General features: G+C 46.2%; 1 protein-coding gene across 9 annotated transcripts in view; it reads right to left on the bottom strand.

Moving 5' to 3' along the window:
- The window catches only part of LOC144720730 (uncharacterized), a 275,382-nt gene that overhangs the window by 107,357 nt on the left and 154,016 nt on the right, over window positions 1-14,009 (bottom strand). For 8 of the 9 annotated variants that reach the window (XM_078597741.1, XM_078597737.1, XM_078597744.1 and 5 more), the window contains exons 2-3: window positions 4,215-4,316; window positions 16-114 (exon numbers count right to left, since the gene is read on the bottom strand). In XM_078597741.1, coding sequence (XP_078453867.1) covers window positions 16-114; window positions 4,215-4,316 — 201 coding nt within the window. Of the gene's footprint in view, window positions 1-15; window positions 115-4,214; window positions 4,317-8,756; window positions 8,870-14,009 lie in introns of those variants that run through there. The other variant, XM_078597743.1, reaches the window with a different exon arrangement.

Raw genomic sequence — 14,009 nt, 5'->3', positions numbered from 1 at the left:
GCCTTGTCCCCTCACCTTGGTGGCCGTGTCGATCTCCGCCTCTCGTTTCAGCAATTCGGTCACCACGTCCACGTGGCCCTCCTTTGACGCTAGGTGCAGCGCGTTGAGCCCGTTCTGCGAGAACACAGACGACGAAGACGATGATGAAGAAGACGAAGAAGAATAGGAGGAAGAAGGAGGTCCTCCTCTACTCAGCCACTAACAGGGGCGGTGACGATCGCGTTAGCCCAGCGGCCGACAGCCGATTGTCGTTGCAGAGGTTCGCAATTTCGGTTTCGAATCGAGCGGCGGCCACCCCGATTAATGCTGCGGTGTGTGTAGTAAACCATCTCCTTCACAATTATCGTGTTGAACATCCCCAGACTCCATTGGAAAGAGTGGGCAGCTGTGTTGCCGGGCGTCAGGGTTCACATTTGCCGAAGTTGTAAATGTACCCGCGAATCACTCGATTGGGGATCACGCAGCAATTATGCCTCAGGTCATGCTTGAAAAATTTTACTATCCTACTTGCTTCAATTCTCATCTGGTTAATCAAAACAAACTTGACTTGACCGTTGGGGCAAGTGCTGTTAGCGTTCACCTATGATAGCTGGGACGGCTATCACCCGGCCACCTTTGTCTCTCAGTACTGATGTTGACACACCATGCCAGACACCCATTTAAGGCTGAGTCGACCTAGAGGAGGTCCAGAACCAGCTCAGATATTTTGGCACCGATGTTGGCTGAGAGTGGGAATCGAGTTCGTAGCCAAGTGCGCTAACCACTGCACTGCTGCTGTACGTGTACTGTATGTAGCGTAAAGAGTCCGTGACACCACAAGGTGAAATGCAGCAACAAACATAACTCAGACATGTAACAAAAAATAAAAGCAGCAATGACTTCGGGAAGTACAGATTGGTAGATGGAGTCAAACCCTGGGTGCGGATCGCTAAAAGTCCATTGTAAAAACAACGAATAACCAACCCTGTGTAGTGCACAGTATACATAGGTGTACCTAATGTAATCCTACACTTGACTGTGCTGTGCACAGTGTGTTGTGCGTGCTATTGTACGGACCTGGGTTGCATCTCACCTATCGCCCTTCCCACTCATGAACATAATGCCATTGGTACATTGAATACAACAACTCTAGCTGTCCGCTTGATGATACTCGTTGTAATTACTGATTAAACGCCGTACTCGAATTGTAAATGTTTTGGGTTTTGCTCTCGAACACACAAGCGGGGTGCTGAACTAGCAACAAATTAGCACGTTCTGTTTACGTGACAAACCTTGATAATTGGCTGTCAGGTGGTGGCGGGTTTAGCGACACATTTATATTTGCGCGATCTAACCCAAACCCCTCTATTATGAACATTGAATACACTTTAAGTGCATACAAACGATACGCAATTTAACGCATTCAAGTGCATTCTATTTTATACGTTACATTGTATAATATTCTCTGAAGTATAGATATGTAAATAACTTAATGTCTATTGATTATATTGCATATAAATACGGATAGTATGTATTACTTAGCCTACCTGGCATGGCTAATTGCGAAATCCGGCTAGCTGGGGCTTTCCCTCTATCGATATTGTTATTTAATGCATAAAGCTCATTGGGATAGAATAGTCCACCGCACCATACAGAGAATCTGTCGACAGAACTTCTCTGTGGGGTAACACTCATCAACCGTGCATCACTCATAATCATTGTCTGAGCATGATTCATAATCAACGGTTACAAAAGCAATCAGAAATATTAATTGATGCCAATGTTAATGACCAATAAATTACAATTTTCATGTTTACAGACAATTTTACCCTACACTTTAAACATTAAATCTAGATGATTCATATATAATTTCTCAACTTTATTTCTGGGACATAACAATTCTTGCCGCAGAATTTAATTACTTCTGCGTATGTCTTCGGGGTTGTGCTGCAGAGTCTTTTAATGATTATTTGTCGTGCACCACATGGTCCGGCATGATTGTCCGACGTTGTTATCGAGAACCCTCCTACTGGAGAGCTGCGATGCAACCCTTTGGCATCGAGACAACGGGGAAACACGTGGTACAGATTCAGTGACATCAGGGATGTCACTGTGTGGTGCCGGCCCGGAAGGGTCGTGCCGTTCGATGTTCCTACATCGTGGACGGCACCGTGTGGGTGGCTGTGTGTGACACAGCCCTAGTGGGGACATCACCGTGTGGGAGGCTGTGTGTGACACAGCCCTAGTGGGGACAGCAACGTGTGGTGGCTGTGTGTGACACCAGCCCTAGTGGGGACAGCAACGTGTGGTGGCTGTGTGTGACACCAGCCCTAGTGTGGACAGTACCGTGTGGGTGGCTGTGTGTGACACAGCCCTAGTGGGGACAGTACTGTGTGTGTGGCTGTGTGTGACACAGCCCTAGAGTGGACAGCACCGTGTGGGAGGCTGTGTGTGACACAGCCCTAGTGGGGACATCACCGTGTGGGAGGCTGTGTGTGACACAACCCTAGCGTGGACAGCACCGTGTGGGAGGCTGTGTGTGACACAGCCCTAGTGGGGACATCACCGTGTGGGAGGCTGTGTGTGACACAACCCTAGCGTGGACAGCACCGTGTGGGAGGCTGTGTGTGACACAGCCCTAGTGGGGACATCACCGTGTGGGAGGCTGTGTGTGACACAACCCTAGCGTGGACAGCACCGTGTGGGAGGCTGTGTGTGACACAGCCCTATTGGGGACATCACCGTGTGGGTGGCTGTGTGTGACACAGCCCTAGCGTGGATAGCACCGTGTGTGTGGCTGTGTGTGACACAGCCCTAGTGGGGACAGCACCGTGTGTGTGGCTGTGTGTGACACAGCCCTACCGTGGACAGCACCGTGTGTGTGGCTGTGTGTGACACAGCCCTAGCGTGGACAGCACCGTGTGGGAGGCTGTGTGTGACACCAGCCCTAGCGGGGACAGCACCGTGTGGGTGGCTGTGTGTGACACAGCCCTAGTGTGGACATCACCGTGTGGGTGGCTGTGTGTGACACAGCCCTAGCGTGGACAGCACCATGTGTGTGGCTGTGTGTGACACAGCCCTAGTGGGGACAGCGCCGTGTGGGTGGCTGTGTGTGACACAGCCCTAGTGGACAGCACCGTGTGGGTGGCTGTGTGTGACACAGCCCTAGCGTGAACAGCACCGTGTGGGTGGCTGTGTGTGACACAGCCCTAGTGGACAGCACCGTGTGGGTGGCTGTGTGTGACACAGCCCTAGTGGGGACATCACCGTGTGTGTGGCTGTGTGTGACACAGCCCTAGCGGGGACAGCACTGTGTGGGTGGCTGTGTGTAACACAGCCCTAGTGTGGACAGCACCGTGTGGGAGGTTGTGTGTGACACCAGCCCTAGCATGGACAGCACTGTGTGGGTGGCTGTGTGTAACACCAGCCCTAGCGTGGACAGCACCGTGTCGGAGGTTGTGTGTGACACCAGCCCTAGCGGGGACAGCACCGTGTGAGTGGCTGTGTGTAACACCAGCCCTAGCGTGGACAGCACCGTGTGGGAGGTTGTGTGTGACACCAGCCCTAGCGGGGACAGCACCGTGTGGGTGGCTGTGTGTGACACAGCCCTAGCGTGAACAGCACCGTGTGGGTGGCTGTGTGTGACACAGCCCTAGTGGACAGCACCGTGTGGGTGGCTGTGTGTAACACCAGCCCTAGCGTGGACAGCACCGTGTGGGAGGTTGTGTGTGACACCAGCCCTAGCGGGGACAGCACCGTGTGAGTGGCTGTGTGTAACACCAGCCCTAGCGTGGACAGCACCGTGTGGGAGGTTGTGTGTGACACCAGCTCTAGCGGGGACAGCACCGTGTGAGTGGCTGTGTGTAACACCAGCCCTAGCGTGGACAGCACCGTGTGGGAGGTTGTGTGTGACACCAGCCCTAGCGTGGACAGCACTGTGTGGGTGGCTGTGTGTAACACCAGCCCTAGCGGGGCTTGGCGAGCACTGGGATAGTGTGGGCACCACGCACAGTGTGTGGAGGGGGAGGGGGTGAGTGTCAGGGGCAGTTACCCCCTTGTGTTACGGTGTTACAAATGAAAGTGTTGCCTCTAAAAGGAACAACGTCTGCGACTCAGTTGGACCCACCACACATATGAAGGTGGCGGTGTTTATGCAAGGACAAAACGGTTCCGCCTGTATCGGCCCGGAGTGTGCGCGAGGCTGCCCATGTGCAGCCCGAGGGCATGCGGAGCACCTGGTTGCAGGTGTTGATGTCCATGCCTCCCTTGAGGTGGTCCATGAGCCTCTCAAGGTTCCCATTGCGAGCAGCACGCAAGAAGCTGGTCGCCGCGTCTGACTGAAAGGACAAAGCGGAAAAGCATGCAGCAGCAATAATAATAACCACGGTAAACGGTGGCATCGCTATGCGGTGTGCAAGTTGTGCAACTTCGATCAGGGTTCACGGGGGGAAATTGGACACGGGGGGCCCCATTTCATTCCGAAACAGCGGGACCCGTGACGATCAGGATACACCCACTGCCTGTGATCCACCACACTGGAGGGAAACATTTGCTTAATCATGCAGTTGCGTGTGAAATTCGCAAATGCACCGGGTTTCCAGTGCATATAAGTTAATTTGGTTTCTTTCCCCATGCAAAACATAACAAAATGGCCAAATATTCTAAGATAAGGGGCCTTCTTGCAACAGTATTGAGGTTGTCAGCCGTTCCTGGATGAAAAAAACGATTATGATTTGTCTTTATCCAGGAAAGTCTCCAAGGCTCACCGAGGCTCACAATCACCCCTACGAGGTCCTGCTCGGGATGTTTGGCCAGAGTGGTCAGAAAAAAGCCCAAAGCCGAGAGAAGAAAACCCCAAAAATGGCTCCGAAATCTACATTGTCTCTCAGCGGCACCACATTGTACGTACGTATGTATGTAGAACTTCTTTTGCACCGTACATAGCCAACTGTGCCAATTGGCATGCGGATGACGTGAGCGTCTCATGAGCCACCCACCCGGCCTCCACCATCGAACAAAGAAGGTCAATGCGTCGCCTCGTTTTAGATGTGCTTCTGCGACCATTTTGAATGCTCTACCCTCCGATATTAGTAAGCAACTGGAGCTATACATTTTAAAATCTACATTGAAAACTCATTCCTTTAGAACTGCTTTTTGTGTTTAGTTTGTTGTCCTTCCACCGCACCTCCGATTATCACAGTTGGCTACGTACAGTGCTAAAGAAGTTCAACATACATACATTTGTGTCTTTAAATTTTGATTAAAAATCAAGAGATGTAAGCATGCAAATGTAAAATCAATTGCAAAGAGGACCTGCTTATACATCCAGACATTGAATTTGGTAAGATGGCGATTATGATCTGATGATTGAAAGTTCAATTCCAGGTTTGTGTTTAATGTCAAGATCAGCTGGCTCATGAATAAAGCATCTGCCAAGGCAAGAGTGTGGTATTCTTAGTTTAAAGATTTAACATGGGATAAAAGAAAGGCCAGGCTGCTGTAGAAAAACCATCTGCTGCTCCGAAAGAAGGTCATTGCATATTTTACCATAGGCTGCAGAAGTAACAGCATTCACATTAATAAAAAATAAATTTAATTCCATAGAGTAACAAATCTACAATAAATAAAGTACTGGAGGTATGAAACAATCATTCCTAGGTACAAATACATTGATATGAACCAATACAATGGGTCTTAACACTTGCAATTGCTATGCATAAGCGAACACTGTTTTCAATCCAATTGAAAAAGGTAACAAAATTAAATTGACACGTTTACGTGAACTCAATACATAAAATCATGAGCTCAGAATAAAAAATGTTAAAAACACATTGTCCATCATTCATAAAAATAAAAATTACGTATCGCACAGCACATTTTCTTCGTGCCGCTATACCGGAAAACTGTATGTGATATTAAAATGTGTACTTCAACATGCATAACTAGGGTGATAAAAAAATATTGCAATATGAATTTAAACCGATTATTTTTCTCGATGCGAAAGGTAGTACTTGACATTGACCTTTTCAGGGGAATAAAGACATCACGCTGACATGACGTGATCACATTTGATATCTAGTAGAGTGGGCGCTTATAACAAATCAAGAATCAGAGTGAAGACGAACGTTAAAGCAACTGTTTGATGTCGCCCAACGTCACTTTAACAAGGAGATAAGAGGTAAAAACGTCAATGTTTTAACCTTGCACCAAAAAAGACGGGCCCCCCCAAGCACCGTGTGAGATTGTGTTGCGTTGACATGGTTTACAGACGCCTGCGAGATGAGTGATGATGGCACCTGAAGTTTTTACCAAGAGAACATCTGTTCCCAGGCTCTGCACTACCCCGTTTGAGCAGCCTTCTCTTCAAAGCGATGGCTAAAATTGAGAGCTGATGTCAAAATCTTGTACAATCACACGGATTGCACAAAGAACACGGGCTCTTTTATATTTTCTTTCCACCGCCTTCCAACTGCATGCCTTCCACAGCCTCGGCGCGATAGACCGGTACCACATTATTTCAGAGCTGGACAGGGAGATAAAGAGCCACGTTGGGTTTAGAAGGCAGTCTCACTCCCAGGGGAAAAAAACGGCGACTTCGTAGTCAAATGCCATACATTGACTTTGTGGGTTTAGTTCATGGAGAAAGCGAGCCACAAAAACAAGTAGTGCCTGCATTCACAACAATTAAGAGGGACACGTTTTGTTGATGGGTAACGCATCGCCTAAGTCATCTAATAATAATTAATAAAATGCCTGCATCCCAGACAGGAACACAATGCATCAGCATGCCCATTATGTCAAAGGACAGTCAAGCACGGCAAGTTATCCTTATCCCTGAGCGGATGATGTAGTGGTGCTCTCTCACGCTATGCCACCGCCAAACTTATCATCTGCATTTGCCCTGGTAAGCGCATCCATCGCGAAGAAATGCGCCCACCACTTATGACGAGGAATATATAACGGTGATAGGTAATAGGTGACAGAAACATGAAAAGTTCCAATGCGAAACATGATGGCCAATTGAGAAATGTTGATTTCAATCTCTTGCTTGCACCATAAGCAAATTAAATTGTTGAGTATATCGATGAGTCATACAAACAGCTACTGGCACCAGGTGGAAAGCCAAGTTTACTCTTTTCTCACGGTAAATGTAATTTCTGATGCTATTTTTGGCATCTGTAAATAACAATGCATGTTATTTCTACAATGCAGCACGTTAATCAGGCGGGAGTTAATTAACCACTTTTGATGTAGGTGAGCGACTGCGTATTTCCGTGCACAGAAAATATGATGTCCATCATTCAATCTGTCTCTACGTCCATCCGAGGACAATTCACACATTTTTAACAGAAACGACAAATCTCAACTGTTCCGATACCCAGATGCATCTGCTTCGTTTTTGAGCAACATTAAAGATAGAAAACTCAAAAAAACTAATTTTATACCGTATATATAAAAAAATGCATTGCTTTATGTTGTTCACCCAATCATGTTGTTCACCCAATTGTGTGGTCTAGGAGTATTTTTGCTGTAATTTCACTGCCTTTCCGAAGCTTGGGAATTGATCATGCAATTTTAACTTATATACTTTATTCATTAAAGGGGCGCCACAGTGGTGAGATGTTACCTTCCTTGCCTGGTATGCAGGCCGGGGGTTCGATCCTAATTCTGACGCCGGTATATTTGGAGTTTGCATGTCTCTCCCCGTGGTTTTACTTCAACAAAAGCAAGGATTTCCCATTGAGGCAATGTCAACCGATTCTGTCAGTGGGCACCTATCAATACGTGCAAGACAAAAATCCCCCATATAGCCTCAAGATACTTTTGGGGCAAGTGCTGTAAGCTAGCACCTATGAAGGCCTGCATGGCACACGAGGGGGTGGGTGGCCAGCACCACGCCCGGCCGCCTTTGTCTCCCTCGTTGAGATGTTTTTCCCACATCGCATGTGGCACGTATTTGAGGCCGAGTCGACCTAGGGGAGGCCCAGGACCTGTTCAGTTAATCGTCACTGGTGTTGGTGGCCGTGAGCGTGTATCGAACTCGGGTCGCCGAGTGTGTGTACACCGATGTGCGTGCGTACACAAACTACATAACGCATGCACGCACATCTGAAGGCATTGGTTTGGCGAGGCAGGCTGAATTTGTGCAACCAAATCAAGGGACGGAGCATAAACACGACCACACCAATTATTTACAAAGGCCACACAAAGCATTTACGTTGTTAAATAATCCAGTAAACCTGTTGCAAGAGTGTACACACACTCAGGGTGAACATACTGGTTGTTCACACGGTACATTTCCATGAGCCGCACAAAGCATTATGCCAGCGCAAATGTCACGGATATTTTTTTTTACTTTTAGCAGTCAGCTCCAAAATTTTCAAACGAATTGGGTGACAGATACAAAGTTCATGGGGCAGGTTACACAACAAACACACAATGCGCATTTAAATATATAAGTAATTGCTCTCCCCGACAACAGCGAAGCACAAGACATCTCGCGAAAAGAAACACAACCAGCTCGTTAATCCGTGTCACGCTGATTACAACGCGCGGCGCACGTCACTCACTCAACCCGTGGGGAGCGCACGAAGAGTGAATCCCAGTGAACGCACAAGGGGCCGGGACGTGTCTCGTTAAACTCATCACGAACTACGCGCCCGCATTCCAACGGGCACACTGTACAAACCCTGGCGTTATAAACGGACGGTTAGAAGAATAAGAAAAATAATTCGCGTTTAGAGAAAAAGGGCAAAACAACAAAAAAGACGCCTTACCGTTTCCAACAGGTATCTTTTCTTCTTACACACTTCCATTGCGTGCGCAAGCTCACCCAGGTGACACGCGATCAATAGAGGCGCGTCTGTTCAGAGCAGGCGACGCTGCTCCTCTCTCGCTCCAGATCGCATCTATAAATACCGCGGGCTGCTGCTGCTAATGCAGCAGCGGCCGGCGGGCACAGGGGTGGCGGATCTGTCCAGATTCCAGGCTTGCATGTTGGTTATGAGCCCGGATCTCCCATGCAAAACACTCACATACACTCACGTGTGTATGTGTGCGTGCCCGATGGATGTGGTTTATTCGTAGCAGGAGAATTTATCCGTGCTTATTTTGGAAATGGAATTGGTGGAAAGTTTCAGTGGAAATGTAGCACTGGGCAACACAGCGCGCAACTGCGTAACACGACAAATGCGGGGCCTGTTGTGTAGCTACACGGTGTTTAATTAAGAGGGCAGCGACAGGGGAACGCTTAGGATGCCAGAGAATTATATCCAACTACCCTACTGTACTCAGACAGTGGCAGTCACATTTTAACAAAATTGGAAAGGAGGCCCGGGTTCTGAGCAAAGTGGACGCATTTATTTGGCACGCAGCATAGATTTTTCCAATAAAGCTCCATTTTACTCATGTGAAGTCACTCGAAGTGGAACAAAAAATATTTGAATTAAACTATTATTTCTCCGTGTGATGTTGAAGCAATCACGAGTTGCCTTTGGGAGCAATGGGGAATGAATGTTACCCAGGTCTCCTGCGTACAGTACAATACTTTGTATTCCACTAAGTTAACTTTGCCTTCATAAGAAATGTTTCGGGGGGAGGGGGGGGCATTTCCCACAAAACGAACAACAGGCAGTTCTGCGTTCATGCTGAAATTTGATGCAAAAAGATCCCAAAGATTATGCAATACCAAGAACAAACTCTATGCGCATGAAAGGGCTGTGTACACATCAACCAGGCCTCGACACAGCCTTCACATGGTGTAATCCCAAGTGTAAAAAAAATAATTCTACATTTAGGTGAAATGTATTCATAAAAATAGTGCCGACTCTGTAAATAACTTGTGATTGAACTGACGCAGAGAGAGAGGGGAAACAAATTCTGATAATCACACACACACGGAAACAGCAGTTTTGATTTGACGCTGAATCATTTAGCCTTCCTTTGAATTTGAGGGAATGCTATGTGTATTTTAGTGCATGTGTTCAGCTTAATTGTAACAAGAGGGAACTCAAAGAGGGAGCTGAGAAAATGACAAAAACCCCTACCATGAAGATATTGTTAGGAAGTGATAAGACACAAAAACAGATGAGAGAAATAGACACAAATCCAGAGTGACAGGGAAAGAAAGACGGACAACAGACGAGACAGAACAGCAGAGGGTCAGAGAAAGAAACAGAGAGGCAGTGAGAGACAGATCCACAGAGATATAGAGACATAGGGAGGTAGATACAGAGACAGAAGGTGACAGAGAAACAGAGATGAAGTCAGACAAATGAAAATTAACATTTGCCAGCTTATCGAAAAAAAAAGTAACAATTATATTCGGCTTCTCACTTGAATTTTGTTCAATATCCTATTAGATATTTGATATTTGGCCACAGAGTGCAAAGTGCAATTCAGTGCACAATCAATTCGAAAGTCTTTATTTAGCAATACTGTACAACCATCAATTGGCAATGTGGCATACCGCACTTATCATTAATGTTGGCCCGTATCCTTGTCCCAACCACAACTTCTAACCACGTGTATCTAGAAGGTAAATACATAAACATTACACCACCAGCTTTGTCTCCACCTTGAGTGGAACAATGGTGCTAGCAAATGTGGACTCATCTACTTTATGCTCAATTATATCTACAAATTTTTGGACAAACTTCGTAAAGGTAATTGACCCATCGAAGAAACCCGATGTGCACGCACGCAGAATTAGACCAGTGGGGGTGCTAGCTCATCTCAATAAAGACAAACTCGTGAGAAGACAAAAGAGAAAAAGACAGGAAGTAAAAATGTGAGAAAAGAGACATGTCGACAAAAATAGAGATGGAATTTTCTTTTTTACTGCACGTATTAGCTTGTTACACTTATTATCATTTGAATTTGAGCTGGCATTTTATGTGCCTCTATTTTCTTCGTGAATCCAAGGCCCCTTGCGCTGCTTGGGGCCCGACGCTTTTTCTTGACTTCTGCCTCGTGCCGCCGCTGAGGCAGACTCCTTGAATCGTCGGAGTGCCATGCATGGATTATGCGCTTAGCGTGGGCTGACGAGCAATGTTTGCATGGTGACATCATGTAAGTAAGCACACTCAAACAAGGCCTCTCAGGAGCTTACGCTACGAAACACCGGTCCGTGGAACCCACCCACGTCCAACCGCTTAACGGATGACGGAAATCTTCATGACTTACTCGAGGACAGATTGCCAATGAAAGATGATGATGGGTGCAACTGAAGACTGAGCATGCGCGAAACCGGTGAGCACAAACTGCACTATTAAGAAGGGCTATTGCTATAAACGTTGCTTATTATGTTTTCTTCCTCTTTAGGGCACTCTTATTGACGAGTTTGTTGAGTTTTTATTATTATTAAATACCGTATGACGTGAAAAGCACATGTATACATGACAATAGAAAGCTACATGTAGTGAACGTTAGTATACTTTGACAGGCAACTTTGTGAAATAAATTACAAGTACAGTAATAAACCCGGTTTACATAGGGGAGATGCGTTCCTGTAAAGGTGCGATGACGAATATTGAAACGATGTCAATCAAAGCGATGTACAGGGTAAATTTCGATTTAAAGCTTTCGTGACTGCAGGGATTCATCTTCTTGGTTTTTTCGGTAAAGTCACGTAGAAGGGAAGTAATAAAATAATAAAAATAAAACATAATAAAATGAAACAATTCTCACGACGTTTCGGCCACAACGCAAGCAGCCGTCTTCAGGTGAAGAATGAGACACTTCAAGCTAGGAACTTACATATAAGCTGGGTTGGGGGTGGTAGAAGAGCGCCTTAACAAAAAGAATGTGCATATCAAGATGAGTTTAGCATATACATGGGAAATGCGCAGGGGGCGGGGGGGCTTCAAAGTCATACCATGCCCACGCACTATGCAGGATCAAGAGCACCAAGGGGGGGTGCAGGGATTAGCATTAACAAAGGAAAGGAATGCCAATGATATGTAGCTGCAGTAACTAAACAGCACCGTAGAAAACTAAGGTATAAACTACATACAAAGACTAAAATATAAACTGCATAGCACCATCAGTATACTTACTATACTCTACAATAAGCTGAGTTACTAACAGCAAGTAATACATTACAATACTACGTCGTAAAAGTTATATAATATGCTTCCATCTAAACTTTATTCTCTTACATCAACCGAGCATATACCGTACTATATACTGCCATAGATAAACCCAACATTAAATTATATACTGTATTGCAATAAACCACATTTCAACATAACACTATGTGTTATTCTACCTACCCTAACGTGTATCAAAATGATTTATTACGTCCTTCCAATGATTGCTAAGCCAGAATCCATCTTCTCGATTAAAATTGTCTCTGTGTTTGTATATGTGGATCGCCTCATGAACGAATCTCTCATGATAGCCAGGTGGCTTGCAGAGAACCTCTGTCTTGGAGAAGTCAATGTCATGTGAGCCCACTGAGTTGTAACAGTGATCTGCCACGGCTGAGGTGTTTGTCCTACCGTGTTTCAGGTCAGCTTTATGTTCACGGATGCGGTCCGAGACATGTCGTTTGGTTTGTCCAATGTAACTGCTACCACAGAGGCAACTTAGTTTGTAGACACCAGGGTGCTGTATGTCTGGAACCACATCTTTTACAGACGGTACCAGATCACGGATTTTATGTACTGTGTTGAATCGGACCTGGATCTTGTGTTTAATCAGGATTTTGGAGATCTTTTTTGTGACCCCAGCAATGTAAGGTAAGGTGATGGTCTTGAAAGGCTCCTCAACAGGATCCTTCTTGATGGTTGGAGAGATGGCTTTGCGGATTGTGTAGTCGGAGTAACCATTAGCCTTAAGAGCTTGGCGTATGTGTTTGAGTTCACTGGAAATGTGTTCATGGTCGGATATGCATTGGGCTCTATGATATAGAGTCTTGATGAGGGAATTCTTCTGGGATGGATGGTGGTGGGAATCCGGTTTTAGATAAGCGTCCGTATGGGTGGATTTCCTGTAGACAGAGTGGCTCATTGAACCATCAGGTCTCCTTTTGATTAGGCCATCCAAAAAAGGTAGCTTGCCATCTTTTTCGACTTCCATGGTGAATCTGATGGCTGGGTGTATGGAATTGATGTGGTCAAGAAATTGGTCTAGAGCAGGCCGGCCATGTGGCCAGATGACAAAAGTGTCGTCTACGTACCTCTTCCATAAGGTCGGGCGTAGAGTGGCAGTCTGGATGGCGTCCGTCTCAAATTTCTCCATGAAGATGTTAGCTACAACCGGAGATAGGGGGGAGCCCATTGGGGTGCCTTCAATTTGCTTGTAGAAAGTTTTATTCCAGGTGAAGTATGTATTGGTTAAGCAGTGTCTCACCAGGGGGGGAACCCCAGCATTCAGTCCCTGATGAACCAAGTCTTCAATGATTGCGATGGTGTCAGGTACAGGAACCTTGGTGAATAAAGAAACCACATCAAAACTGACAAGCAGGTCGTCTGGGGACAGGGCAATCCCCTTGATTGTCGATACCAGGTCAGTAGAGTTTAGTACCGCAGAGGTGGTTTTTCCAGTGAAAGGCCGTAGGATTTCAGACAAAAAACGAGCCAATTTATAGGTGGGGGAGTTGATAGTAGAGACAATGGGACGAAGAGGTGTATCTTCTTTATGTATCTTTGGTAAGCCGTATAATCTTGGTGGCCTGGCTGCAGAAGGTTTCAACGAGAACTGTTTGGTCTGATCAAATAAAGCGGTTGAATCAGAAATGATATTGTTGGTTTTAGTGACAAGGCTGTTGGTGGGGTCTCTTTTTATTTTTGTATAGCTACCATCGTTGAGTAGTTCTTGAATTTTGTTGTTGTATTCTATTTTGTCCATGATGACAGTGGCATTGCCTTTGTCGGCTGAGAGGATGACAATGTCATCCCTCTTTTTTAATTGAGCTAATTCAAAACGCTCATCTTTGCTGATGTTGCTAGCTGGCATCTTGGCGTTTTTGAGGGTTGCAGAGATTTCGGATCTAGCTACGTCTGCAGCGATGTGACTCAAGCCCTTGA

Source organism: Lampetra planeri, chromosome 9, assembly GCF_965212315.1.
Source record: "Lampetra planeri chromosome 9, kcLamPlan1.2.h2, whole genome shotgun sequence".
NCBI lineage: Eukaryota > Metazoa > Chordata > Hyperoartia > Petromyzontiformes > Petromyzontidae > Lampetra > Lampetra planeri.
The sequence above is the reverse complement of the archived record's forward strand: the minus strand, read 5'-3'. Positions and strand labels throughout refer to the sequence as shown.